At 38.8% G+C, this 26,339-nt stretch overlaps 2 protein-coding genes across 12 annotated transcripts in view; both read right to left on the bottom strand.

The window, feature by feature from the left end:
* pals1a (protein associated with LIN7 1, MAGUK p55 family member a) lies at positions 1-23,926 on the bottom strand. 2 transcript variants are annotated; one of them, XM_056768400.1, is made up of 15 exons: positions 23,722-23,926; positions 13,934-14,045; positions 10,775-11,282; positions 9,015-9,223; positions 6,319-6,396; positions 5,827-5,976; positions 4,814-4,975; positions 4,570-4,647; positions 4,281-4,464; positions 4,023-4,094; positions 3,810-3,881; positions 3,498-3,665; positions 2,986-3,188; positions 2,802-2,903; positions 1-2,620 (listed from the first exon to the last, which is right to left on the bottom strand). In XM_056768400.1, exons 3-15 carry the CDS (start codon positions 11,214-11,216, stop codon positions 2,444-2,446), a joined length of 2,097 nt encoding a protein of 698 aa, XP_056624378.1. In that variant the 5' UTR covers positions 11,217-11,282; positions 13,934-14,045; positions 23,722-23,926; the 3' UTR covers positions 1-2,443. The 2 variants fall into 2 exon arrangements, with proteins under 2 accessions (XP_056624378.1, XP_056624377.1); XM_056768399.1 differs by having other exon boundaries at positions 2,802-2,912; positions 23,722-23,922.
* Positions 23,927-24,386: 460 nt separating this feature from the next.
* gphna (gephyrin a) overlaps positions 24,387-26,339 on the bottom strand; it is a 79,013-nt gene continuing 77,060 nt past the window's right edge. For all 10 annotated transcript variants that reach the window (XM_056767589.1, XM_056767593.1, XM_056767591.1 and 7 more), the window contains one exon: positions 24,387-25,832. In XM_056767589.1, the coding sequence (XP_056623567.1) occupies positions 25,699-25,832 (134 nt within the window). In that variant the 3' untranslated portion in view covers positions 24,387-25,698. The remainder of the gene's footprint in view (positions 25,833-26,339) is intronic.

The following is a 26,339-nucleotide window of genomic DNA, read 5'->3' as shown; positions in this document are numbered from 1 at the left end:
TAATAATCTGGGCTTTAATTCACTTGTATAAATCATACAAAAAGAGCGGAGAAGTTAAAGGTGATTTTTCTTTACATTCATTAATTCTACTTCCAGTTCACTGGTATGTAATTAGATCACACGAGACTGATGTGCTGAACAGCGGGTTAACAACTCTATCCCCAATCACAACAGAAATAAGAAAAGAAACCAGACTGTAGTGCACAAGAGTAAAAAGCTTAAAGGGATAGTTCAAACAAAAAATTCTTTGATCATTTACTCACTCACTTTGTCATTTCAAACATTAAAGACTTTTTCTACAGAACCCAGATGATATTTTGGTGCTGAAAAATGATTCTGACCATTCCCGACGTTAAAATTCGTCTCAACACCCGCCCCCAGTCACTTCTACTGTATGGACACAAAACCAATGCAAGTGAATGGGTCACAGTTAACATTTTTCAAAATGTGTTCTGCGGAAGTCATACAGGTTTGAAATGACAAGTGGGTGAGTAAATGATCAAAGAATTTTCATTTTCTGGTGAACTATCACTTAAAGGGTGTGTTCTGGCTGATCTATTCTATACACTAAAAATTTTGATGCTTTTAAACACATTGATATCTCAAACGGTAAAACAGTTTTGCAGAACAAATTCTAGTAAAGCCGTTTCCAGTGTGGGCTTGAATCAGCTATGGATTGAGATAATACTTGCCTGCAATAACTGACACAGACCTTCCTTTAAAAAGGGATGTTTTCAATGATCTACACTGTTCATCATGTGTTCCATATTCCAGCATTTGCTCATATACACAAAAATCATACATTCACAAGCATAAAGGCGCACACACATCACACGTTAACATAGAGTTGATGTTTCATACTTTAAATAATCCAAAATAATTAAAGGAAACTAACGGGCAATTCTTAAATCATATCCCGATTTACCTTAAACTTCTAACAAATGCATGTGCATATGGAACATTAAGCCTATTTAAAAAATTAAGATTTTTGGCATTTGACAGTTTGGCAGATTTTCCCCGAAATGATCAATACTGTAATTAATATGTCTATGCAGTTTTTCATAATTCTCATTGTTGTAATAAAGCCATTTTACTTTATTACAATAAAAAATTATGTAATTAAATTATTTAAACTAATCAATTAAATTATTTAAATTAACTTCTTAGCAGTACAACAAATACTTCAATGGTGTTCCTTAATATTTCATATTATGGTAATGAGATTTTGCATTACAGTATTGGGAATTTTGGGGAAAATGTGCTAAATTGCCCTGACATTTTCATAACACAAAAAAGTATTTTTATTTTGTGGTGAAACATGAGCCTAACAAAAATCATGAGATTGACCTTAGTTCTTTAGATAGACCTTAGATGAAATTTGAGCATTACCAAATAAACCATTTGAGTTAAAAACAAATCCTTGCCCATGTTGAAAGTCTATAAAACATAACACGGAATATTCAAATCAATCCAAAATGGCTTGTTTAAAGGAAACGTGTAACAACTAATCAGTCAACAAATCAAGCAGAAGTATTGACTAAGACGTGCTGACGCTCAGATCGTGAACATCACTGTATTGCTGTCAAACACCATTTACAATACTGGTCATACTTCTGAGAGCTGGAAGTGCATGTGAATACTTAGACTTACATGAGACTAACCACTTACATTTAGTGGTTACAGGAGTGGCCTAGCAGACTTTCCAAAGGAACATTTAACCTGAAGTTTACTATTAAACTCTGTCATATAATCACAGTGCTGGTTGCCATAGGCACACAGAGGCAGCGCTGCAGAAATAGATGGAAGAGTCATCTGGTTCTACTGAAGTCAACCTTCATGCTTCATAGTGTTTTGGAAGAGCTCAAAGCTGGTACTGTTTATCCTGCCTATAACTTTGTAAATCTGACGGTAAAGGCGATGAAGCAGAGAACCATAGTGTATTTACTATATAAACATATTCGTCAACTAATAAGGGAGTTTGGGGTCGATACCATCCTGGGTTATGGTGAAGAGCCTGTGGTTTGTCCATCACACATACCTTCTAGTTAGATTTTTAAAACAGTGACTCCCTCTCACAATGCAAACCCATCTCCACATTTGTCTTAAAAAATACATATAGAATATTTACAATCATAAATAGTTATCAAAAGCAGTACAGAAGCCCAAATTCTAAGTGCTGCTAACTCTCGCAGGTCTCTGGAATGTGGGTGATTAAACTGAAACACACCATGAACAAACAAACTGACATAAAACTATAATTTCCCCAGCCCAATGACAGCATAGTGCAGACAGACACTTCGGTCAGGGTCTGAGGTGACATAGTGTCCTTATCTAGTAGTGAATCTTGTAGTGTAAATACATGAAGTCAATTGGATGAAACCGTGTGATCTACTCTTCATTAACACCTGTCTGTGTAGGAGTCACTGTGTGAGTGGGGTTAATCTCAGCGCAGCCAGGATGAGGGGACCCACTGAGGTTCAGTGTCTAGTTTATTGATGAGGCGGAGCAGCTCCTGATACGCCTTTTCCTGGTCAGTGTTTACGATGGCAGCGTCAAACAGGTGCCCGTAGTTCTGCTCGGTCTCACGAGCCTTCTCAATGATGTCTCTCAGCTCATCGGGCTGATAAAAGGAAAAAGACATGAAGCTGTGTATTGAAAAGGAGGATTTGCAATGTTTGGCATTTAGGGTTATCATTAGTAGTTTCCACTTAAAAGTGTTTTGGTTGTAATAAAACTATGGCATTAAGCTCATAAGTTTGTTTGGTCTCAAACTATGTTTACTCCAACAAGCTTAGATTTACCTTTGGGTTTTTGTTATCTTTAGCCAACAGCGCCCTCAATCGTTCTTGCGATGGAGGAGCGATAAAGATGATGTAGGGCTTGAGGTCCGAGCTGCGAAAAACCTTTAGAGACTGAAAGATGATAGAGATCAATGAAATCAAAGAGAATTCATTGACTCCACAATGCACTCGACTTTACACTCACCTGAGTATGCACACACAAGAGGCAGATTTTGCCTGTGTTGATAACTTGTCGGACCGAGTCCGTGCTGGTGCCGTAGAGGTTCTTCTCAAAATCTCCAGACTCTATGAACTTGCCTGCCGCAGAGTCCATCTCAAAGGCCTGACGGGAAACGAAGTGGTAGTCGCGGCCGCTCACCTCATTATCACGACGGTTTCGTGTGGTGTCTGTGACAGATACAACATGCTGACTTATTGTAACTGGTTCTCATACTTCAAGTGAAAGTTCTCCCAAAAAAGAAAATGTTGTCATTGTTTACTTATTCTCTTGTCATTTCAAACCTCTATGACTTTCTTTCTTCAGTAGAACACAAAAGAAGATATTTTGAAGAATGCCGTTAACCGAACAGCGCCCACATTTTTTTTTATATTGTCTTTTGTGTTCTAGGGAGGAAGAAAAAAAAATGCATACAGCCTTGAAATGAGGGTGAGTAAATGCTGGAAGTGGAAGAGATAATGACATCTTTAAGTACTTACGAGGGACAGCACCAGCAAACCTGTCCGGCTCACTGGACAGGAGTCTCTGTCTCAGCTCATTCTGCCCACAGTTTGGCGGGCCGATCATGGCGATGGGGCGCTTCCGATTTGCTGGTTGGTGGTACAATGACATCTCTTCATATGTGAGAACCTCTTCATTATCAAAGTCTGCAAAGAGAAGAAAGAGGGCAAAGCATCAGGGTCTGCAATTACTTGACAAGCATTTGGTAAAAATGACTGTTTCCTCTTTTAAATATTTCTCTTTAACTCGGCTCACATTTTGTCTCACAATCGACCATGCATTTGACTCACCATCATTTTTGTTTGCATTAAATTGCATCTTCTTTCGCTTTTTCTTGTTCTTTTTAGCACACCAAAGTTTTCCTTAAGAAAAAAGATGACGAGTTAGTCAGATTATACAAAGAAACAAAGAGTTAGTAATTATTGCACTTTGTTTTAGAATCCTCCTACAGTGTTGGAGTTTCAGTAGCACACTTCTTATAGGAGTGTGTTTGTGTTCCTCACCTGATTTCTCAGGCTCTTTATCCTCCTCTATAGTTTGCTTCATTGCCTCTCTCTGCTGCTGGAAGCTTTTACCTAGATCAGATACAGAACAAAGCGTAAGCTGATGTGGCCTGCTGCATAGAGGCTCCAGCTGAAATATACATTTCAAACTGTTTATCTGTGCTCTATAACCATTTACAAATGATAACTTGAGAAACATTTCAACATGCTTAAAGATTATGTTTCACAGCATAACTAATAAAACATGAGATACAGTACCAGGGACCAAGCCTGCGAGTGGCTGGTTGTCTTCATCTCCATCTCTGTAGGCCTGCCACCAGTTGGGATCATCTTGACTGATGATATGGAGGATGTCTCCCTTTTGAAAGCATAGGCCAAGCTCTCGACATGGCACGTAAGGATCATCCGACGGGTCGTAGTCAAAATGTGCTTTCACATGCACCTGTGCAGAGAGAAAATACAAGTTATTTGATAAAGGGACTTTATTGCATAGAGATTGCAATAGTTTGTCTGATTCATTTATTTAAGTATGTTAAAATGGCCTCACCACTGTCTCTTTAATGGGAGGTGGTTTGATCTGTGAGCTTGGAATTAGAACGAAGGTCAGTACGCCATGCATGTCTGCCTGTGAACAAAGGAATAATACAATGTTAAATATAGTTGCAAATGTTTCTCGGTTACACAGAATCCATTTAATATCTTTTTTCTCTCTCACTAATTACACCTTCTAAAAAGTCCACTGACATCAAAATCCCACATTTAAGACCTTTTGTTGTATTTCTCTGTCTTACCAGGATGTCAAAGACCTCATTGACGTCTTTCCCGCGGATCTCCACACCATTGATCTCCAGGATCTCATCTCCTTCATGCAGCAGGCCACTCTGTTCTGCTGCCCCTCCCTTCACGATGCGGCTGATGATCACGCTGTCCATGTCATTTCTTACAGTTGCCCCCTGCAAAAACACACGAACATCAGAAATTTGGTCATCATTCACGTTATTCCAACCCCATATTTGTTCCACCATAAAAAATGTTTATTGATTTGTTGTACTTTTTGAAGTGTAGAATTACATGTACTTATGTATGAACAAAGTAGGTCAGATATTATTTCATCTTCTTAAAGGGGTCATATGGCGGAAATACGTGTTTTTCTGTGTCTTTGATGTGTTATAAATTGCCCATGCATGTATTAGAAACGTAAAATTGCAAAAATGTAAGTGTCGGAACAAAAGATGCATTTTATCTAAAAGCGGATGCAAACGAAGACCTGCCTGAAACGCCTCGTGTAACCACACCCCCACGCATGTACATCACTTTGTGGTATGATTTGACTGAGACCACCCAAATGTATACGCAAGTAAGGTGGGGGGTCTTATTAATCTCATTGTACCGTCCCCAGCGAAGCCTGAAATTCCAAACATGGTAAGAGGCTTTACACTTCTGTGCAGTATTCGACCAATCACTACGCACTAGTGAACTGGCCATTCATAGTACACCTTACTTTTCAGAGCGATGAGCTTTGTAAAATGTCAGCACGTTTCAGAGAGGCGGAGCAAACAGGAGATACAAACATCCACGGTATGTGGAAAATACACATTTTTTAACCTTAAATGGTGTATACACATTGTATTATATATAAAGTAGCCGAGTCAAATACCCCTTTAAAGAAAATAATGCAGGATTAGAATGACCAAGGGGTACGTACTTTAAATTTCTGGGTGAACTATTTATTTTAAGCTAAAATACAAGCAGAGTAAAGAAATGTATGACACAGTAAGAATAGGCTTTGAAATGTCATCCTCACCAATGGGATGTCCTTGGCTTTCTCAAGCCGCACGATCTTGACAGTCTCTCCTCCCCACTGGGTGAGAGTCTCACTTGAATTGAGGGAGGGAACGAGAGGCTCCAGCTGCATCTCTTGTTCAGCCACGCTGTCATGGGCCATCATAAGCCCCTGGAGGATTCAGAGAAAGTAAAAGATGAGAGATGATGAGCAGCTACACTCAAGATAAAAGTCACTGAACCTTTTCGCTTGCAGCCCATCTCAGAACTCAGAGTAGCCATGAGCCTGACCTCAAAGTCTTGTTATATCAAAGAGCTCTCAGGCGCTTGATCACAGATGTGCACATCAGCACAACAGTATAGAGGAGACATGGATAGAATGTGTAGGACAGGCTTTTTAACTACACCAAGGAGTGGGCGAAATTGAGAAATTCATTGGGGTGCAGCCAGTTTGAGCAAAGTAAAATGCAGGTAAAAGACCAAAAAAAGCCAAGTAGATCTGATAAAGACAGACCTGCATGTGAGGAGTTGTGAGCAGGCTGTTAAGCTCGAGTCCCTCCTTCTGTGAGCTGTTGTGCACCATGGCCTGGACCTGTGAGGACATGTGATTAGCCCAAATCAGATCAACAAACTAATACCGCACCACCAAGAAGCAGTAAAGTATTCAGATCAATTTTGTGTTTTACTGTCATAAACTTACTGTCATAAACTATTTACTGGCAAAAATCAAAATGTATCACAATAAATTGCCAAATAAATCGTATGTGTGTTTAAGTTATGTTCATAACATTATTCTGTTTTTAAATCAATACATTCACAAACACTTTTGAAGTTTACTTTATCCCAGTTATTAGCAAAAGCATAAATTAACCTCTGTTAAATCACCTTTATGAATAAAATGCTATTCATGCTAACTACGTACTAAAAAAAATCAATGATGTGGGTAAAAACATGTCTATCTTTAATATACCTTTCTTAAATTCACAAAAACTATTAATTGCATCACATAAACAGACAGACCCCTCCACCAAAACACCACACAAGGGTAAAATCAGCTGACTAAATCAGTTCTTACAGTTGATCACAAGATCAGTATAAAGATCATGATAAGATATAGATCGAGATAAACCTATTGAAATTTGGGCGTCTCACACTGGGTCCCTTGAGAGAGAGACTATTACTGTGAGAGCAGAGTACAGGTCAGTGGATCTGGGTCTTAATGAATACAGAGGACAGAGCAGCTCTCTGTGTGTTATTGTCCTGCACTGGGTGAGAGAAGCAAACAGTTTTTCAGCCTCTCATTTGCACGGCACAACAACAACTAACGACTTCACCAAACATCAGACTCATTAGTTCAAATACTCATCAACTCAAAAATCCATACATGGTATTTAGATAAGCTTAAGAATAAAATTATATTTAAGAAATAAAATTGTAGTAGAAATAAAATGCTAACTACAGCTGGAATAGTTAGTGTTCATAGTATTCTTTTGTTATTAAAGCCACTTTGCAATAGGTCATTGGCCTCTTTGCTGTTGATCATTGAATGCTATGAATCTTTGATGCTATTAAGTTCTAGGCAATTTTGTGCCATCGTTCACATTAATAGAGTAACATCAACAATAAGACAAACATTTAGCATGCCATTTATCTCTACTTTTGCAAGAGTTGCTTAAAAGGAACTGTAATATACTTCATCTGATCACATAACTAGGACTGGTTGAACTTGTTTCCATGACTTTCCCACGTAAGAATGGCGCCATGAACTTATTACGGAGACAATCCCTCTGGAATCAACTAGGAATAAGAGCCTTGCTCAAGGGCACAGTAATGATTGCTCATAAAATAGTGGATGCAAAAACCCATCAAGCAATTTTTGGTTACCAGCACTCTCAAAGTCTTAGAGATTGAGAAATCAATTTACAATGGACAATCATGCAGAAAATATAACTATTACCTGGACATGATCAGTATCACACCAAAAAAGTAATATTTAGCCAAATGCAAACCATTTGAGGCACTTCCTACCTGTCAGTTATTTGGCATCTTGATGTAGGTCAATAACCAATAATAAAACTGACCTCCAGTTTTAAAGTATATCCTTCCAAAAAAAAATGTAAATTCTGTAATCATTAACTCATCCTCTTGTTATGTAAACCTATATGACCATCTTCCACAGAACACAAAAAAATGTATTTTAAAGAAACTTGCTTGCTGGGTCAGCACCCATTCACTTCTATTGTCTAGACACAAAACCAATGCAAGTGAATGGATTCCGGTTACGAACATTCTTTAAATGATCGTTCTTTGTGTTTTGAGGATAAAAGAAAATCATTCAGGTTTGAAATGACAAAAGGGTGAGTAAATTAATTAATACATATTTTTTTGGGTAAACAATCTAACATGTCATTAGTCTACTATAGCAGTGGTTCTCAAACTTTTACATTGTTAGGCCCCCTTTGTGTAAGGCCCCGCTTTACAGCCGCTGCAAGCAGCATGCTGGAACGTCAATTGTTTTGGTTAGTGGTCTTATTTTTCTGATGTTTGATTGCATAAAATCTACGATAAAATTTGTATATTTCATAAAATGGAACAAAATCTGTGGCTCCCCTGGATCCACCTTGAGGCCCCCAGTAGTCTTAGATACCTAAATGCAATTACTGAGTGAAACACACAATATTTCTCTCCTGCTTTATCTACACCTGTATTATTTCTGTCAACACAAAGAAAGTCCGATGATGTTTGGAGATATAAAGAAAAAAAGGAGTTGGGCTTTCTCCTATTGAACTGCATTTTACCATGTTGCCATACAACTCTGATGCAGCCAATAGGATGTCCTCATACCTGTTAAATGCATGAGGTCCTTGACACCATTGTATAATTTAATAATGAATCAACTAGTTCACAAAACACGTCAAGAGCTTCTTCGTGTCAGCCCAAGGTTGAGGGTGGTCATATGACATTATGTCTGTGGAATGTTGCATCTATGATTAGACTAAAGAATTCAGTAGCAGATGCAAATAAGTCTTTGTAGATTTCAAGGACCCTTATCAGCCTTCAGAACATCCTGCTATTCTTCGTTTGGTTGCTTTTTAAAAGTAGTTCAGTGATCTCATATGAGCATACAACGTGATATAACATTCCTCTTTTTCTTTATATTCTCAGGTGCTCAACTTTCTCCATCTACACATGTAGCAAAACGCTGCTCACCTCTTGTGTAAGGGTCTGCGCATGGTCCATCAAGGGAAAGGGAGGGCTGGGCCGGTTCATATAATGGGCCACGGCGTTGTGGATGTTAAAAGCTTTCTGGAAGTCAGGCTTCTGGACCAGCTGGAGAACCAGCTCCATGTCCTCCTGACTCTGAGAGTCATTTAAACAATGCTGCACCTGCTTGAGGGACATCAGCAGGTCCTCTAGCTCTGAAACAACAAACAAACACACGGTTTATAAGCAGAGTCTCATGCATGCTTGTCGATCACTCATGTGCTCTAAAAATCCTGCGTCTGAAAACATAGGAACAGTGACTTCACATAGGAACAAGGGTACATACCTCGGAATCACTCACCCAGAAATCTGATGACGTTGCCTTGACAAAAACTCCCCCATTGAGCATTTTATATTGTAGTTCTGCATGTAGTTGAGTAACCCAATGTAATTCTAACACTGATCTTAAAACCCAACTTCAGCTGGGCTGTAAATCTCTTGTCTAGTGTCTAACTTTACAATGAGGGAACAGTGACACTGAATGGCTATGAGACATGGGGGTGTGTTTTCATTACGAGATGTGTAACGTCTAAGTGGGTGGCTAATAAGAAGTATTTATTGGCAAATAAAACATCCCGAGTGTTGCCTTTGCTTTAACCATGATGGAAATATTCAAGCGTGTTTGTTCAAGCAGAAGCTTCAATGCATCATAAACGTTTAGGCAGTCCAAAATAGTTCAGAGTGTGACAAACAGCTACACTAGACGAAATGCACCAGAAAAAAAATTCAGCAAACACTGCATTCTGGGTCAGAATGTTTCATAAAAGGCTTTTTAATTAACCTCCCCCTACAAGGGTCCTCTCCTCCCTCCTTGAGGAATTTCACTCACACACACATCCCTCGGCCATGACTTTCAGGAGCCACGCCGAGTGCCTCTCTCATTTGCACAGTAACTCAGTCTGTTCTTCTCTGCCTCACATGCTGGACTTCCATAATGCAAGAACTATTCAAAATCAAGAATTCACTGGAGGGGCCAAGTGTGTGTGTCTATCCAAACCTCATGGATCAAAACTGAGGTTTCATGCTGAGAGAAACCAAAGAGAAGGAACACGGTTTTGTTGTGATCAGAAAGCAAAAAGAGTTGAGCTGCAAAACAATCTGTCGGATTGAGATAAATCAGAACGGGATATGAAATAATTGAACACATAAGGGGACTTTGGATGTCTTTCTGTCTTCTCAGACTCTTGAAGACTCTTAGTCATCAGTAACATTGCTTTGAGGAGTCTTTCTTGGCGTTCTCTAAGAATGGTTTCACTCATGCATGCTGATTTTAGCAGTCAAGTGCCCTTCGGTTCCAATGCATCATCTTCAAGCCCACATCATTTGGCCTTTAAGTAGCAGTTTACTGATATGTGCTGACTTACGGCCACCAGGGACAGCAAAAAGTGTATTCAAAAAACATTATCCATTGATGCGTCAAGTTTTTTCTCACAATGTATACAAAGAAATGACCGAAAATGTGCAAATTGCAAAGGAAACAAACACTTCCTTAAAGTGACCACAAGACAATGGGACCACTGTGAGACAGATTCAAACTCATGTTGCCCACATGATCATCACAGCTCAATGACCTGTTAACGAATCACTAGGCCGTTACTCTGGCTAATCGCCTACTGGCTGCTTTTCAGTGTACAGGTGTTAGGGGAGGGACAATTTACAACGCCAATCTTTACAAACAATGCTAATTAGCAGTTTATGGCACCCACCTAGTAAAGCGGGTGGTGCGGTAAGGCTTTGCAGACCTCCTATGGAGCCTCCAGGACCCTCCATTTGCTCAAAGGTGGGGTTATCGATTCCCACTTTGGGATTCTGGGAGAGCTTCTTGAGGCGCATGGAGGAGTTGAGGTCGAGCTCCTTGCGTCCCTCCTCCTCCCGCCTCCTGCGGTCCTCCTGCTGCTGGCGGATTCTTTCCAGCTGAGCGCTCCGTCTGATGGGCAGGGTGCGGGCGCCAAGGTCACCGGGGCAGTCCACTGCCATCTCCCTATGCTTTTGCACCACCTCATCTTGGACGTCAATACCTCCTCCGCCATCTGACTCAGTCACGTAACCGTTCATGTAGGAGGTGGTCATCATGGCTTTGCAAGTATGCGGCGGTGTGTGGTGTGTGAGCGTGTGGGGGGTGAGGGTTAGGATGGGTGCTTTCTGCATGGTGTGAGGGCTGAGGCCATGACAGCAAGGCTGAGGTCAGTAGCGGCTTCAGACAGGAAGCCACACCTGGAAGAAAATGAACAGCAGTTAGAGAATACTTGCATACAGAGATGTTATGGAAACACACAATTACAACAAGTAACTATTTTATCACCTTCACTATTCTCACTGTATACAAATCAGTTCAAGATCCAGGATTCATATCTTAAATTATTTAAAACATTGATGATATGGCACTTAGTGACCGCTTGAGAAAAGCTGGACCAGAGGGACATACGGTCACATAAACTTACTTGAAAATTGGTGTAAACGATTTTATTGAAGGGCTAGAACCTTTGACACTTGAAGAACATTTAAAAAGTTTTAAATATATAGGAACAGTTATTGATTGAAAATTGACATTTGCTGGAAATGTTGAGTGCGTTTTTAAAAAGCAATGCAGAGATTGCATCGTATTAGGAGGTTACAACATTTTAGTGCGAGTCAACTTATTTTAGAGATGGTTTATAAGAATCTTGTTGAGGTCGTTATATGTTTTAATACGATTAAGTGGTATGGACAGTTAAAGAAATGCAAAAACTGTGCCGAGTAGTTAAAATTGCTAGTGCAATTGTAGGACAACCACAAAGACAACTGAATGAAATCTCTCAAACAAGAGTCAAACAAAAAGCACAGGTTATCTTTGAAGATTGTTCTCATCCTCTGAATATTACATTTCAAGCTTCACTGCCTGTTACATGTTTTTGTTGTTTTGCGCATGCAAATCAGTTTATAACCATCACCAGTTCACACTGGAATCTGATATTGGCCACAAAAAATCAGATCTGAGCAAAGAATCGGAATTGAGCATTAAGGCTTGCAGTGTGAACATTGCTTTACTGCTCAGGATCTCCACCAGCAACTTAAAAATGTATAATAATAGACTGTATGGCTATATTACAATACTATCCATGCAATAAATAACTTTGTGTACACCATGTTTATTGTGTTATTGATAATAGAACGCATATTCTAATCTAATATTTGTCTATCTGTCTAAAACACAAATGTATTTTTGTTCTTTTGACATTTAGTTTCTATCTATTTTCTGGCCATTACATTTTTTTTATTTACAACAAAAGAGCATTAAATCAAATGGTGTCATGATGATCACGAAACATTACATTATAAAACCCAAAAATGTATATATAAAAACACAAATGCCTCTTTACTTTCACAACAGGAAGTTTAGTTCCGATGGAGCCGTGATGCAACATTTCTGATTCATTCAAGTGCTGTTTATGGCATTCAGCCCTGCGTGAGAGTACAGATATTTAAGGAACCATTTCACTTGAATAAAACACCCTCACAAATTAATTTCCATAAGGACTAAACAAACATGCCTTAGCCGCAGGCAAGGAGAGATAAACAGATCTACACACACGCACCTTTACTCTACATTAGTGGCCTTGTGATTCTGATAGCTGTGTGTCAGCTGCCTGAGACAGGCCAGACCTTCCTGTTATCTGCCCCTTTATCATCCTCATTTCTGACAGCTGACACTTTCGAAAAAACCCAAACCGCATTCTCACCCCCCACCATTAGCCTGCAGATGTGAGTGGCTCTGACCTCTGACCCATCAAGCTTCTCCTTATATCCTCGCAGACGAATTTCAGTAACAAACGGCTCTGAGTCATGGTTCTGTCACTCGGGCATGTGTGAGGAGATGCTTCTAAATAGCTCATGTAATGAGGGTATTCATGAGGTAGTGAGTTAAGATTTAAGTGTTTGCTGTTGAGTTAGAATGCCAAAGTTCTACCGCTGAATAATGCATGAGACACTTGAAGTGGGTGTCTCCTTCCAGGAAAAAGCATCTCATAGGATAATGGAAAGACATGTGATCACATAGTGAGAATATTGGATGGGACTTTTGTCTTCCTATTTACCCCTCCTCCATTCTGCTATAAGTTCCTCATGGCTTGCAATAAAATTAAGAACCTGCTCACATTGGTAATACGAATGTAATACATAAAACATAATCTTCTCATGGTAGGGGAATGGGAATGGAAACTGAACCGACTTTTTGGATAATGCAATCAACAGCTAAAACCATAATGAAACATACAATTAGACTTATATATTTCAAAGCCAATTTATTCACAATATTTTAAGCTCATTAGTGAATTTTTATTATGTGGAAATTATCATTTTAGTAAACGATGACAGCATTTTTAGTTTTAGCTGAACTATTCCTTAACGGCCTATAACTTTAAAAAGGGCTCTAGGAAATAAAAGCAATTGCATCCCAGTGAAGTCAATAGAAGTTTACTGACTTATTACTTAAATTGTAATGGTGACAAAGATAAAATTGGTGGATTTCCTTGTAAACCATCAATTCATTCAAGTACTCGATCTGACCTCAGCAGATCCTTCTCTCTGATAACAGCTTTTCAAACAGAACCTCCATCCTTCACTTTGTTATCTTTAACACTATTCTTCATTTAAGTCTAGTTTGCCTCCTTACTAATGGACCGATCCCTTTACTTCTTACTTCTGCCCTCCCTTCGTACCCCTCCTCCCCTTTGCCTGCTCCGAGATTACTGTGCCGCACGACTGCCTAACGCATTGCCATGACAACAGCTTTGTCAGTGGGCGGGAGGTCCCAAGGCCTGAGAACCAAAGGAGGAAAGCACAAAGCCCCAAACATACAGGGGGAAAAGCAATATGGGGATCCTCACCCGTGTTTGCCAGTCAGTCCAGGATTAACCCTCCACCTTGCAGTAGGGTCTCTTCTCTTGTCCCTCCAGACCTGTCCGCCTTCTCGTTTCTCCTCGTCTCTCTTGACTCCACCTGAATTAAATAGATGAAAATATTGAGATGATTAAAATAACTGCAGAACTGTCAAAAAAATCTCAGTTTATTCCAATATGGGAATATGCCTAGTTATTTTACACTTGTAGACAAGATTTTCGGAAAGACTATAGACTTTAACCAGAATATGATAGTTATTCAAGGCGACAGATCTTATGAGTTTTAACAATTTACTGACTTAAAAGCAGCTTTCTGTACATTGTAGACACCTACAACAAGAGCCCAGGCATTGTTTATAGTCCAGTTGAATGTTCTCTGTGATGTCATCGTTTTGTAGTGACTGCGCAACAATCATACAATACAGGAATACAAAACACCCTGGGAACAGAATTCCTCAGCAGACTAGAATAGTTTAACTCTTTCACCGCCATTGACGAGTTATCTCGTCATTAAAAAAAATTAAAGTGATGCATTTTTGAAGAAACCTACCCACATCTACGGAGTGATAAAAAACGAACAAATGAAGATAGAAGAATACGGTTTCTTTTGTTTAAGAGCTGAGACTCTGATCTTTCATTTGACATTTCACTTCCATTAAATTTGGGTGAAAATGTTAAAAAACGCTGGCATAGGCTGGCAACTTTTTTTTTTAAAGGCTGGCGGGGAATGAGTTAAGGGGTGTATGTGAGGGAACGCATGTGTGTGGCTTCCCATTCTTATTACTGGTGTAAACCTGAAGTAAGGGTAACAAAAAAAAGTGATGAAAAAAGTGAGAAAACAAGGTAATAAACAAGACTAATTGTGATTTATTTCATTAAGTCACATAACCCGTTTGTTTGGATGCAAATGTGTCAGTATCAACTAATGAAAACCTAATTCTCTTTCTTATAAAAAGGTGAGCGGATTCCAGCCTTACACCTACACAGATGTAGCCTGAGAATAGCCATTTTTCACGTGAGCTCAACACACTCCCTGCATTATTCAGGTACTCATGGTGATGTCATTGTTAAAGTTGCTTTGCCATCCTGTTAGGTACAGATAAGAACGAAACTGAAGCCGTCCATTACACTAAATCAGAGACAATTAGTAATACTGTGCCAATTCAAACAATGCCAAAAGGGCCTGCACATTCACATATCAGCCATCTATGGTTCATGAGTCCAGCTCAGATTGAAGACTGAGGTTTAGTGCTATCCTGGGTCCAAAACTAATGCCCGACAAAACCCAAATGCAATTATAAAATGGATCTGGTGAATAAATTAAACATACAGCTAGTTTTTAGGAAGCACAACATAACATTACAACATAATTAGTGATAGATTGCTATATGACAGCGGGACAATATTTGTAATTTTGAATTATCAGAATTGAAAGATTCATATTTTCTTGTGGACCTTTTCGTGTGTTTAAATTTGTTTAATGCTAACAGTGTTTCCCGCAGGATTTTGAGAGACTTGTTGCACTGGTGACGTCACATACCAATTAGCATAATTATGACATCACCAAGCCGTGTTTGCGAATCGTTTAACTAGTGTAAAGAAGGCTTGGTACATGATTTTCAGGGAAGAAAAAGATAACTAATGGTTACCTTTACATTTAGTTGAAAATGTACCATCATAAGTTTTGCATCAAGCACATTTTATTACATAAACACGAAAATGGAAACATGCAACATGTCTCTTGAATGCTTCACCTTCCCCCTCCTTCATGACACATCATGCAGTGCAGTGAAGAGCCTCCAGACTCAAAAACATATAAATAAAGCTTCAAACCATCTGCTGCTCAAGAGCTTAAGTAGCCTACTTCAACCCCTCCTGCTTCATTCAGTGGCAGGCTGGCTGGGATTCAGCTACAGCTCTGCCCACCACACTAAGCTTCTGGCCTCTTATACAGTCAATTGGGACATCAGGGCGTTTCCTGGTAGATATTTCCCTTTACACTGATCTAGGATCAGCTCTTCCAATTAAATCAAACCCAAACCGTAATCTTTGATTGCAAAATGGTGGTGATAATGTCTGTTAAGTGCCAAAGGGAAGATTCATATTTTCTAGTACAGACACAAACAGGGATGTTGTCAGGTGGATTGGGAAGAGCAGGTTCACATCTGAATGCTGGTGTTTCAAGCCAGAGCAGGTGCGGCACGACAGGATCCAAGGCTGTGGGTGTGGCCCTCGCACCCCAGCCAATGGGACGCAAGCAAAAGCAGGCACTGTGTCAACAACCCTGTTGTTTTTCATTCCACCTGAGAAACGGTCCTCACAGATACTGCGGCTGTGAACACACGCTACACAACAGACATGACATTCTCCTGCTTGGCGCATTCCTAGCAAGCTTTCGTAATGGAGTAGTTTCACTAATGCAAACAAAAAGAGAAAGTCAACAGCGTTGAAAATGCGATCAGATAAAACTGCTCAAGACCTGTTCGGTTCTCAATTAAAACACACAGCTAAAGTTATAATAGAATCAGAAAAGTCATTAATCCCAACAGGAAAGCTTTCAGACCCGTTAGTTAAAACAAAGTAAACCGCTAAAAAAGACATCACTTTAGGAACAAAACATTTTTGATGTTTTATGTGAAGTAGGGTTTGGCCTTGATGAACCTGTTACTGACAGACATGAAACGGCTTGTCTTGAGGAGTGGCTGGATAGAAAACACAACAGTTCCTAAACTATGGGAAAGGGAGGGACCCCTGCATCAGCACCCGAACTTCAGATGTCTCAAAATAGAAATATGAAAAATTTATATAATTTATCAAAGCAGTCCACCGGCTGACACCTGACATATACCAGGATCTCTCGTCAGAGACGTGAAAGTTGAAAAACTGTTAAGACACTGGACAGGCTGACACTTTCACGGTCGTCACCAAAGAGGAGAAACAGGCATGGATTGTTATCTACTCCAAAGCTCAAGCTCAACATTCCAACACCCATTGCTTATGCACAAAAATGTCAGATTCCAGGCTCCTAAGGATCCTAAGAATCTAGCCACGTACCACGTAGTACCAGGAGGGATACTAATGCCAAAAACAGAGGAAAAGAGAGGGAAAAAGAGAAATAGACGGAAAAGTCTGTGAGCCGCATCTTCAAAGCTAAATACGAAGCTATAGAAGAATTTAGGCATCGCAAAGTTTAATGCAGAAACCCATTAACAATAACAAAAGGATTTATAATGTTTGGCCTCTGCAGTGGGGATTTCATAAGAACAGCTTTGAATCTGGGAAAAGAGAACAAATTAGCACCCAACCTTCATCTAGGTATGTGTTGTCAAAGCTGTTAATGAGTTAACTATTTCACCTGTCAGTTACATATAGTACATGGGAGACAGTTAAGAATGCAATGTGCATTTTAAGCGTGAAACTTTCCTTTGAGAATAAGAGAATAATAGGTGTGAAGCTAGGACTGATTAGTTTCAACTCAGTCATTTCCGAACTTCAAACTACATAAAGCCCTACATTCTTAATTATTACTATTACTCTTAATCTTCCCAACATTAGGGGTACATCACGATGGTTGACTAATCTTCCAACAACTGTCAAGCCTATAGTGACTGACATTAAAAATAATAAGTCCATAATGAAGATAAAATCATCAGCATAGCCAAACAGGAAAACCAGCTGTTAAAGACGTGCTTGTTTTAAAGGTGTGCTGATGTGTTGTAATTCATAGCTTTGAAGGCGCTGGTGATCTGTAGCTCATCAACCCTTGACTGGTTGCTGCACCTGGAGAGATCTGAGAGACCACTAAAAGGAATCAAGTGATTTATAAGGATTTCCACACTGCCAGCTTTATCTGAGTCAGGCACTCAAAACAAATTTTACATAGGCTAGCTGTTTCCGGACAAATTCTTTCCTTTTAACGGTTACTGTGAACCCTCAGAGGTCAAGGTGTTGTTTCTGTCCTTCATGGACCTCTAAAAACAAGCGGGAAAAGCTAGGTCTAGACATCAGGCCACAGGCCCGTTGGAAAGGCTCTCTATGAGAGTTTGGGTACCACACAAGCTTGTTAAGTCTTGGACATGGCGGTCCATCAGGACAGCAGAGCCGGAGCATATTGTGAATTCCTCAGGGGACACAGACAGGTCAAAAAGAGCACAGGGGTTCTGTACATTCCTGGAACATTTCCCAGACCCATCCCATAACACTGCACTGTATTAAAAAGACCTGTCTACACGTTCATACTTCTCCAAGCAGGCAAATTAGGCCTGCACGATTTATCGTTTTTAAATCGAAGTCGCAATCTGACAGGGTGCGATGTTCAAATCGCAAAAGCTGCGATTATTTTGATTAAGGGCTTTAAATACGATAAAATGCACCTACGTAGTATTTGACAGTTTGTTTCTGCAATTTTACGTTTAACCAATAGGGGGCATTTTAACACTGAACCTGCTATTGAATTAGCAAAGAACATCATTTGGAAAAGATGAGGGCGCACACACACATCACGTATTGCAAAGACAAATTTTGACTGTCAGTAGTTCACCTTCGTTGCTCCGTCTACTTCGGGGATGTACCACATGCTAACTGTGATGCTAAACTCTGACACATGCTAAACTCATGTTGAAGTCGTTCACTATGTGTAAAACAAATGTAAATTCCATTCCACCCGATTAATTGTCTTACGTTAAAACTATAGTCATTTCACTGAGGTAAAATGACATTCAACACGACTTAATAAATCAACCAATATTTGTGATATATATCTGATTGAGTTCTTTACTAACACAAAAAAGGGCAAATACATATACATATTTAGAGTAGAATTCTCTCACAAGAGTTTTCACTTTTTATTGAAGTGGCAACTAAAATCAAGCCACTTCTTTTAGTACTACAGACCCAAGATAAAGACTAGTTATTTTACATTTCAGAAAAAAGAAAATAAAGCAATCATAGTTTCAGAAACAGAAGAATTAAGTTGAAGTATTTTATTGTTATCTTAGACTTTTGTGAGAGTACAAAAATGTAAAAGGTCGATTAAGTTTAGCTATATTTTATTATTTATAATTATTTCCAGTCACTGAGTTCTTCAATTTGAGAGTTATTTGGACAAGAGAAGATTATGTAATTTAATGCAGGTTGTAGAACTGTATTTAGGGAAATTGTGATGTTTAATAATCTATGTAATGATAATAAAAAATATGAAAAATGTGTATTGAAGAAAAGTTGACGTATTTTTATATACTATCAATTATAGTTTGTGGATATAAAATCGGCAAAAATCGGAATCGGCAGGTTTCACTTATAATAAAATCCGAAATCCGAATCAGCAAAGTAAATTGCAATTGGTGCATCTCTAAACACAACCAATCTCTATCAACACCTGCAGAGGTATCACAGACTATTCTATGATGAATACATGTACAAAAAGTCCACAGATGAACCCACTTCGTCGCAACAACCACCACAACTGACATCAAAGCAAACTTCAATTGATCACTCCTTTGAAAGTAGCACACCCTACGACAAATCTTCACGAAGGTACGGCGAAATAACAGTCGCAATAAGGTACCTTGCTAAAGATATGGTGTGGATTAATGCGTTCACAAAAGATGGTTTAGGAATCTTATCCTAACGCTCGATAAAATATATCACATTCCCTCCCGTATGTTTTTTACTCAAGCTATCGGAAAAGTGACAATACGTGCAGGACGAAGGTTGAAGCTGAGCTAAAAGAAGTGGAATATTACGCGACAACAACTGACATGTGGTCCAGCAGGACGACTGAACCCTATCAAAGTCTCACTGTCCTTTTTATATGTGAGGATTGTGAATTAAAGAGTCGTTCTTTACAAATGTTGTACTTTCCCATTGACCATACGGGAGAAAATTTCGCTTATGAATTGATTTAACTTTGATTTAACTGATTGTTATTCTCTTAATTAACAACTTTATTTAAAAAAATGGCCACAGGGTTTTAAATAAACAGTGGCATAATGTAATAATAGTTTGTGATTATGCTTGGTCTTACTTTGATGCATGCTGTTAAAACCAACACAACAAACCTAGCTCCCTTTTTTAAATAGTAGACAATCGCATTTTAAATCACAATTTTGGTCAGAAAAATCACACTTTTTTTCTTCAAATCGTGCAGCCCTAAGGCAAATGCATCATACATGGGAATGAGGCTGCTGCACTTGAGACTATCAGGCCAAGTTCCACACATAACTACAGAACACTTGCAGACAACATTCGATTCTGGTATTTGTCAGCAGCATGGATATGAGCTAGCGAGGAATTCAGGTGATTCAGGTTAATGGTCAAGGTCTATATCTGAAAGACCTTATTAAATATTTTTTTTAATAGAGATTTTATTGATTTTTTATGACAGAAAAGAAACTGTACATGAGCTTCAATTGATATGAATCTTAGAGAACATTCTACACCTTAGTTGATCAATTAATATTTATATATATATACATATATTTATAATTTAGCATTTTAAATGGTTCTGCTGCTTTTTTGCTTATCAAGGGGATTAATAAATGTCTTCTAAAGTGTAAAAAAAGAAAACTAGTAATTTTAAAACATTGTATACATCAATACCAACATTGAGGTCATAAAAAAAAAAAAAAGGACATTTGGGCTGATTAACTATTTCTTTAGCGTCTATGTCAAGAGTCATATAAGTCCGACAAAATCATTATAGAGGCTTCCTAGTAATAAAACCTCTTCACCAGTCTGACCGAGCCAATAAAGTAACGTGCTGATGAAGTAATTTGATTCTTGAGTGTTCTGGAATTAACACCTCGCTCTCTACACTGAAAACTGACACCCCGTCACCATTGACAACCTTGCCTAATCAACTGATCCAGATCCAAAATCCTGTATCATCTGTTATAGCATCACGTATCTGTGCTAGAGGTCTGCATGGGCTTTAAACAGAAGCCCAAACCCCACCCGTACCCAAGATTGTTTAACCCGGCCCGACCATTACAGTTACCTTTGAAGCCCTAACTGGACCGGAACCCGAAGTGCGTTTAACAGCAAGATTTGTTGAAATATGCTGCATTTTATGACTGCTTGCAATGATGACTACACAAATCGCTAAATGTAATCAAGCACAGTTTTATCAAGCCACAGTGGCCCTCTCAGCAGTGAACACACAAGAAAAAAAGTAATAGCACAGACTTACCAATAACATAACAAAATGCCTGCTATTGGAGGAGAGACATACCTCACTCATTTTGCTTTATCACACTCATCTTTCCATCACCTGCTGTGTTATGACAACAAGGACAAGAACAGGAGCACATGCGTAGAACAGTTTATGCACAAAACCTTTTTGTGTGTGTGTTTTCTCTCTTGTTTTTTGTAGACACAACGCAGCAAACATGCAAACGCACGCCACGGCACACAAACTATGTATAGCCATTATTTTTTTAGTTACAAACCCTTACCGATCTGAGGCAATTCATTTAACATTTACGCGAACCCAACCCGAAACCCGCAGGTTTTTAGAGACCCGTCGGGCTCAGGTCGGGTAGCAGATCTCTAATCTGTGCAGTAAGCCAATACCTTTAGCATTACCACATTTTATTTTCATCACCTTAAACAAGACTGCAATTAAGGGTGTGCTCACATTTCTAGTTCAGTTTTCTTGGTTATTTTGTTCCGGCCCAAACAAAAAAAAATATTCCTGGTACGCATTGGCATTTTAACAGCGAACCTAAAGATATCGAAGCTAACAGCATTGGTATAAAGTAGCAATGTGTTTGGACAGCTTTTATGATGTTTATTTTGACGCAAAGATTACAGAACATCAAAAACAATGATGATGGGTTACATATATTTTCAGATTTATACCCGTTTCCCAGTACATGGCAGGATTTTTTTAAACCACATTTTCTACTGATTGATATATTTAATAGTGCTGTTGATTGATTTAAAATGCCCTTTTATACTGTCATGGTGACAGTATCCCCTATAATAACTGCAGGTTAGACTTCTCCAACAACTGAATAGCATGCGAAGGTAAATTGAATACATAACATGATTTTCAGGTTGTTGTTGCTTTTTTGTTTGGTTAGATGCCTTTGGTCGGTGTTGCATTCGTATTTTAATTGAACCATGAAAGAGTTAGTTTGAAAGCGGACCGAGACCCATCTTTTTATCTTTTGTCTTGGTCCGCTTGTTTGGTGCCCACCAAGGTTCGGATGGTAGGGTTCACACTTACACAAACAACCCGCACTAACTAAAAATTCTATTTTACACAACGAAATGACCTCTGACTTCAGTATATGCATAAAGAGTAGGAAAGCTCATCCCCTTGTGATAATAAAGGTGCTTATGATGGTTGCTTCTGAGCTGAGTTATATCACTGCATTCAGTGAACACTTATCTTTAAACAACACAGCAGCCAACTGACACACAGCTTGTGATTCGAGGAAATGATAAGATTGTGAATTCAACTGTGTTCCTAATAATGGAATGGAGACAGCCAGCCAGTGCTTGGGTTTTACCTTTGTGACTTGGTAACCTTTGGGGGAAACCTGAATAAGGACACTTATTAAATGGAATGTTAGTTATCCACTTACAATATAAATTTACGGGTGCATACGATTTTTTTACAAAATGAGATACAAGAGAGTTGATTCTAGTTACCTATCTACCTCTCTAGTTAATATTCCCTTAAGACGACATAAATAAATGTATTTATGACACCATGGAGTATGCACGGTTATACAATACTCCAAAAGGTAGTTAAAATTAGTTTGGGGACACCTAGTAATATTATACATTCATATTGCATACCTATCATTCCGTATAATCGTTGTGAATTTCCTTAACATTTTCTATTACAGTACATAAAACTGTCAGATCCTTTTTTACCTACTAAAAGGCGAGTTGATAAAATAAACTTGACCACTTAGCACATCAGGTTTATATGGAAATAAACAGTGTAAATGCCTTGTAAACACATGCCAGTGAGTCTAGACACAGAGACACTCTTCATGCATGATACAGGACCTTCAATTCATAAATAAAGCAAGAAATATAAACGTGTACCTTTAAAGACATGCTGAGCTGCGGAATACGTTTCTATCTACTCCACCTCCCAAGCAATTCACAGTCATAAAGATATAATAACGCCCTTACCATGTCAGCTTTGATCCCTTGTTTCCCAAGTAGTCATTCGAGTGAGAATATGAAGAGCCAGTGCTATCATGTTTCTCTTTAAAGCACCTAACCTTCTCAAAAGGGACCAGAAAACAATGCGACATTTGTGTCCCAATGGCTTTAATGAAGTTAGATGACAATAGCAGCTCGTTCGTTCATTAAATAAACTTCCACAAGGTTTCAACCGGTTGTTAAGGGTGCTGTATGAATTACTTTTATTCGGTGGATTCATATTCGCAGTGACTTAAACCCCAAACTGGCTTTAAACCTAGTGAGGTCCCTACCTAGAAAAGCTTTTAGAGTCATTTAACGCGCCAATGATGCTTACAAACGCAGCCTAAGGGGCAGCCTAAGCTTGTTAAAGACTTAAAGCAAGAAATAGTAAAACAGAAGACTTAAAACTTGTATAAACAGTCACATAAATGTTTTAAGAGTTTTAATTGATATATGTAACAGTGTGTTTTGCTGTTATTTGCATAGCTAACACGGCTAGCAGGTCACTTCCCGAAGTGCAGCGCTGCTTTTCTTTTCCAGGCAACCTGTTGCAAACAACACTTCGCATTTTGACGACCAAAAACTACTTTTAAAGACACATATCTTACCTCTTCAGTCGGATAATCGAACCGTTTAATCCAATGAGTGCAGATATACTTCCAAACGAGCGTTTATTCACAATGTAGCGCAAAACGTTGTTGTCATACTGTGTGACGGGTCGCTCTAGTTTCGGGACTGTGTGCGACTGGTTGACGGAGAGTGGCTCGACAGCGCCTCCGGACACTGAATGAGACAACGCTTCTAATTGGACAGATTCAGCATGCTTTAACTCCTTTGTCCAATCAGGCGTGGCGTTACTTTAGGATAGTGAATAGGGCAAAGCGGTCAGTTTCAATTGAAACTGAATGAAATGCTTTGGATTATTAGTTATTAGATTAGATTACAAGGTATCATTTCAACAGAATTTATCTACGATAATGTTCACTTATACATTTAATATCGTTCATTCTTGTTTATTCATAATACATTCATATTCATTTATACAAAGAAGTGTAGAAATAAAATGAAAGAAATAAAAGACATTGACCAATATTCATAAAATAATTGTGCAGTTTTTTGAAGGTCGTTGCAATAACTAACTACCTTATTAGAAAGTGTGAGTGAAAACTGTAAAAATGCTTAATAAAAGATATTACATTAGTGGACTATAGTAACCATAATGACAAACCCATATATTTCACATATAAAAAAAAAAAAGACAGATAAAGAGAACTAAAACTTTAATCAGCTTTGTGTTTATTTAAAAAAGAAACTGCACCACGTCTTTACATAATCATCAAGAATTTTAATTCTCGTATTTGATCAGTATTACAGAAAATGATATTATAGTACAGAGTTTTTCAATATCATTTCAATACCTTAGTATATGCCTCGGTAGTGCTGGTCACTTATCTGTACAATGTCACTCTTGCGTTTTTTTGACTGTACATTTTATGTAATTCGTTTAAAAAGGCTGTCAGCACTTAAATAAGCTGTCTTCATCTTCGAAGGTACGGAAATAAATGTTTCCAGGAAGCTCAGCCTCTAGGAGTGGGCCGGGCGAGTTTAAATGTAAGGGTAGTGGGTAAAATAGAGAGTAATAAGGGCAGAGCTATGAGGGCCAGTTTATCACGAAGTCTGCTCCAGACCAAGGTAGCCTGTAGCACAGGATAAGTCTCTGGGTGCGTTTAAATAGCATAGAATTTACACAGACCCGTCAGAAGTTCACTGACTGGTCATCATTTGCAAAACGGTGTTTCGAGGATCTGTACAAAATCTGTGTTACCCAGCAGCACCCACTGCTTTGCACAGCCATAACCACAAGACCTCACCCCCCACAGCACTGGCTTTTGGCACCGCGCACATAAACACGACTCACAATTTAAACGACAAGCAAAGCGGTTTTGTAAACCCTTTATGAAGCATAATGAAGTCTTTATGGAGCATATAATACTAAAGGGAAAGATAGCTGGGTCACCTTGGTGCACTTTGAGGAGAGATGAAAAGATCCACGTTTCTGTCAGGAGTCCAAAGGGGTCTCTGTTGTAAATGTTTTAAGATTTTTTCATCCCTCAGTGGCACATTTTCTACCGATGAGAAAATAAGCTTTCTGATGGATGTGTGGACAGGTGCCAACAGCTGTCTATTAAAATGCTACCGCTATCTATAAGTTCTAGCATTGAACACACAAAGCAATTGCAATAAAAGAGAACAGAGTAGCTTAATATGATAATAGTCATCATTATATTAATAATCATAATAATTATAACAATATATTACAGAATAAATCTCTTATATTTCATATATATATATATTCTCACTTTAAAAGGTATAATATTTTCTCTCTTTGCAATACTATGATGTCTTCCAAGTCGTATTTTCATTTATTCACGTATTAATCTTTATTTGAAACGTTGATTATACTGGATCAACTTTTTCCAAATCAATAAAAACTAGCTGTGCCGTTGCATATTACAGAATAGTAATGATATGTGGACATGCACCACTGTCTTGCTCTTCACTTGGTCTGTCCCCTAAAGACGACATCATAGCCGCCCAATGACCATGACGTCCACAACTTCGCCCTTGTGCAGCTCCACGTATTGCTCTGTTTTCGGAGGCAACATCAGAAGGCCGTTGGCACTGCGCATGCTCATTAGCCGACTACTCATTTGGTTTCCTGAGAAACAGAGGAGAAACGTGGTGTTAACTCGCCATTTAGCAGAAAATGTCTATACAAAGCAATTCATGCAATACTACACAGCGAGCCCAAGAGCTTTGCTCAAGGCTACGACGATAATACATTCTGATGCTGTTCCCCATTACCCCTTTTCCACCAACGGGGTGCCAAGTGCTCGAGCAAAAGCTGATGTGCCATCTAGCCCATTTTCACACGCTTCAATAAAAAGATGGTTCAGGGCGGGAACAATTTGCTCTGCATAAGCCCCTAAAAAGAAACTTGAGGCGAATAACATTCTTACTACATAAAGTTGTCTTGCCAACAACTCAGTCTGGCAGTCTGACACAAAACTAACCTGCAAAAAATAGATTGTGTTCAATAAAATAAACAAAGCCGTGTACATTGGAAGCATCTAATGGACTTGATGAGTGAGTTGAGGCACCGGTTTCTACTTTTCATCATTTGATTCCAAATATCATATGTGTGAATTAAATTTGTTATACAATA

The sequence above is a fragment of the Triplophysa dalaica genome, chromosome 15 (genome assembly GCF_015846415.1).
Source record: "Triplophysa dalaica isolate WHDGS20190420 chromosome 15, ASM1584641v1, whole genome shotgun sequence".
NCBI lineage: Eukaryota > Metazoa > Chordata > Actinopteri > Cypriniformes > Nemacheilidae > Triplophysa > Triplophysa dalaica.
This window is presented reverse-complemented; position numbering and strand designations above follow the sequence as displayed.

Excerpts from the sequence above, each read along its gene's own strand:
- pals1a (XM_056768399.1), bottom strand. The coding sequence starts at position 11,216 with ATGCAGAAAGCACCCATCCTAACCCTCACCCCCCACACGCTCACACAC. Across the intron at positions 4,976-5,826 it reads AAGCCAAGGACATCCCATTG|GGGGCAACTGTAAGAAATGA; the intron begins GTGAGGATGACA and ends GTGTTTTTGCAG. Across the intron at positions 4,095-4,280 it reads ACTCGCAGGCTTGGTCCCTG|GTAAAAGCTTCCAGCAGCAG; the intron begins GTACTGTATCTC and ends TATCTGATCTAG.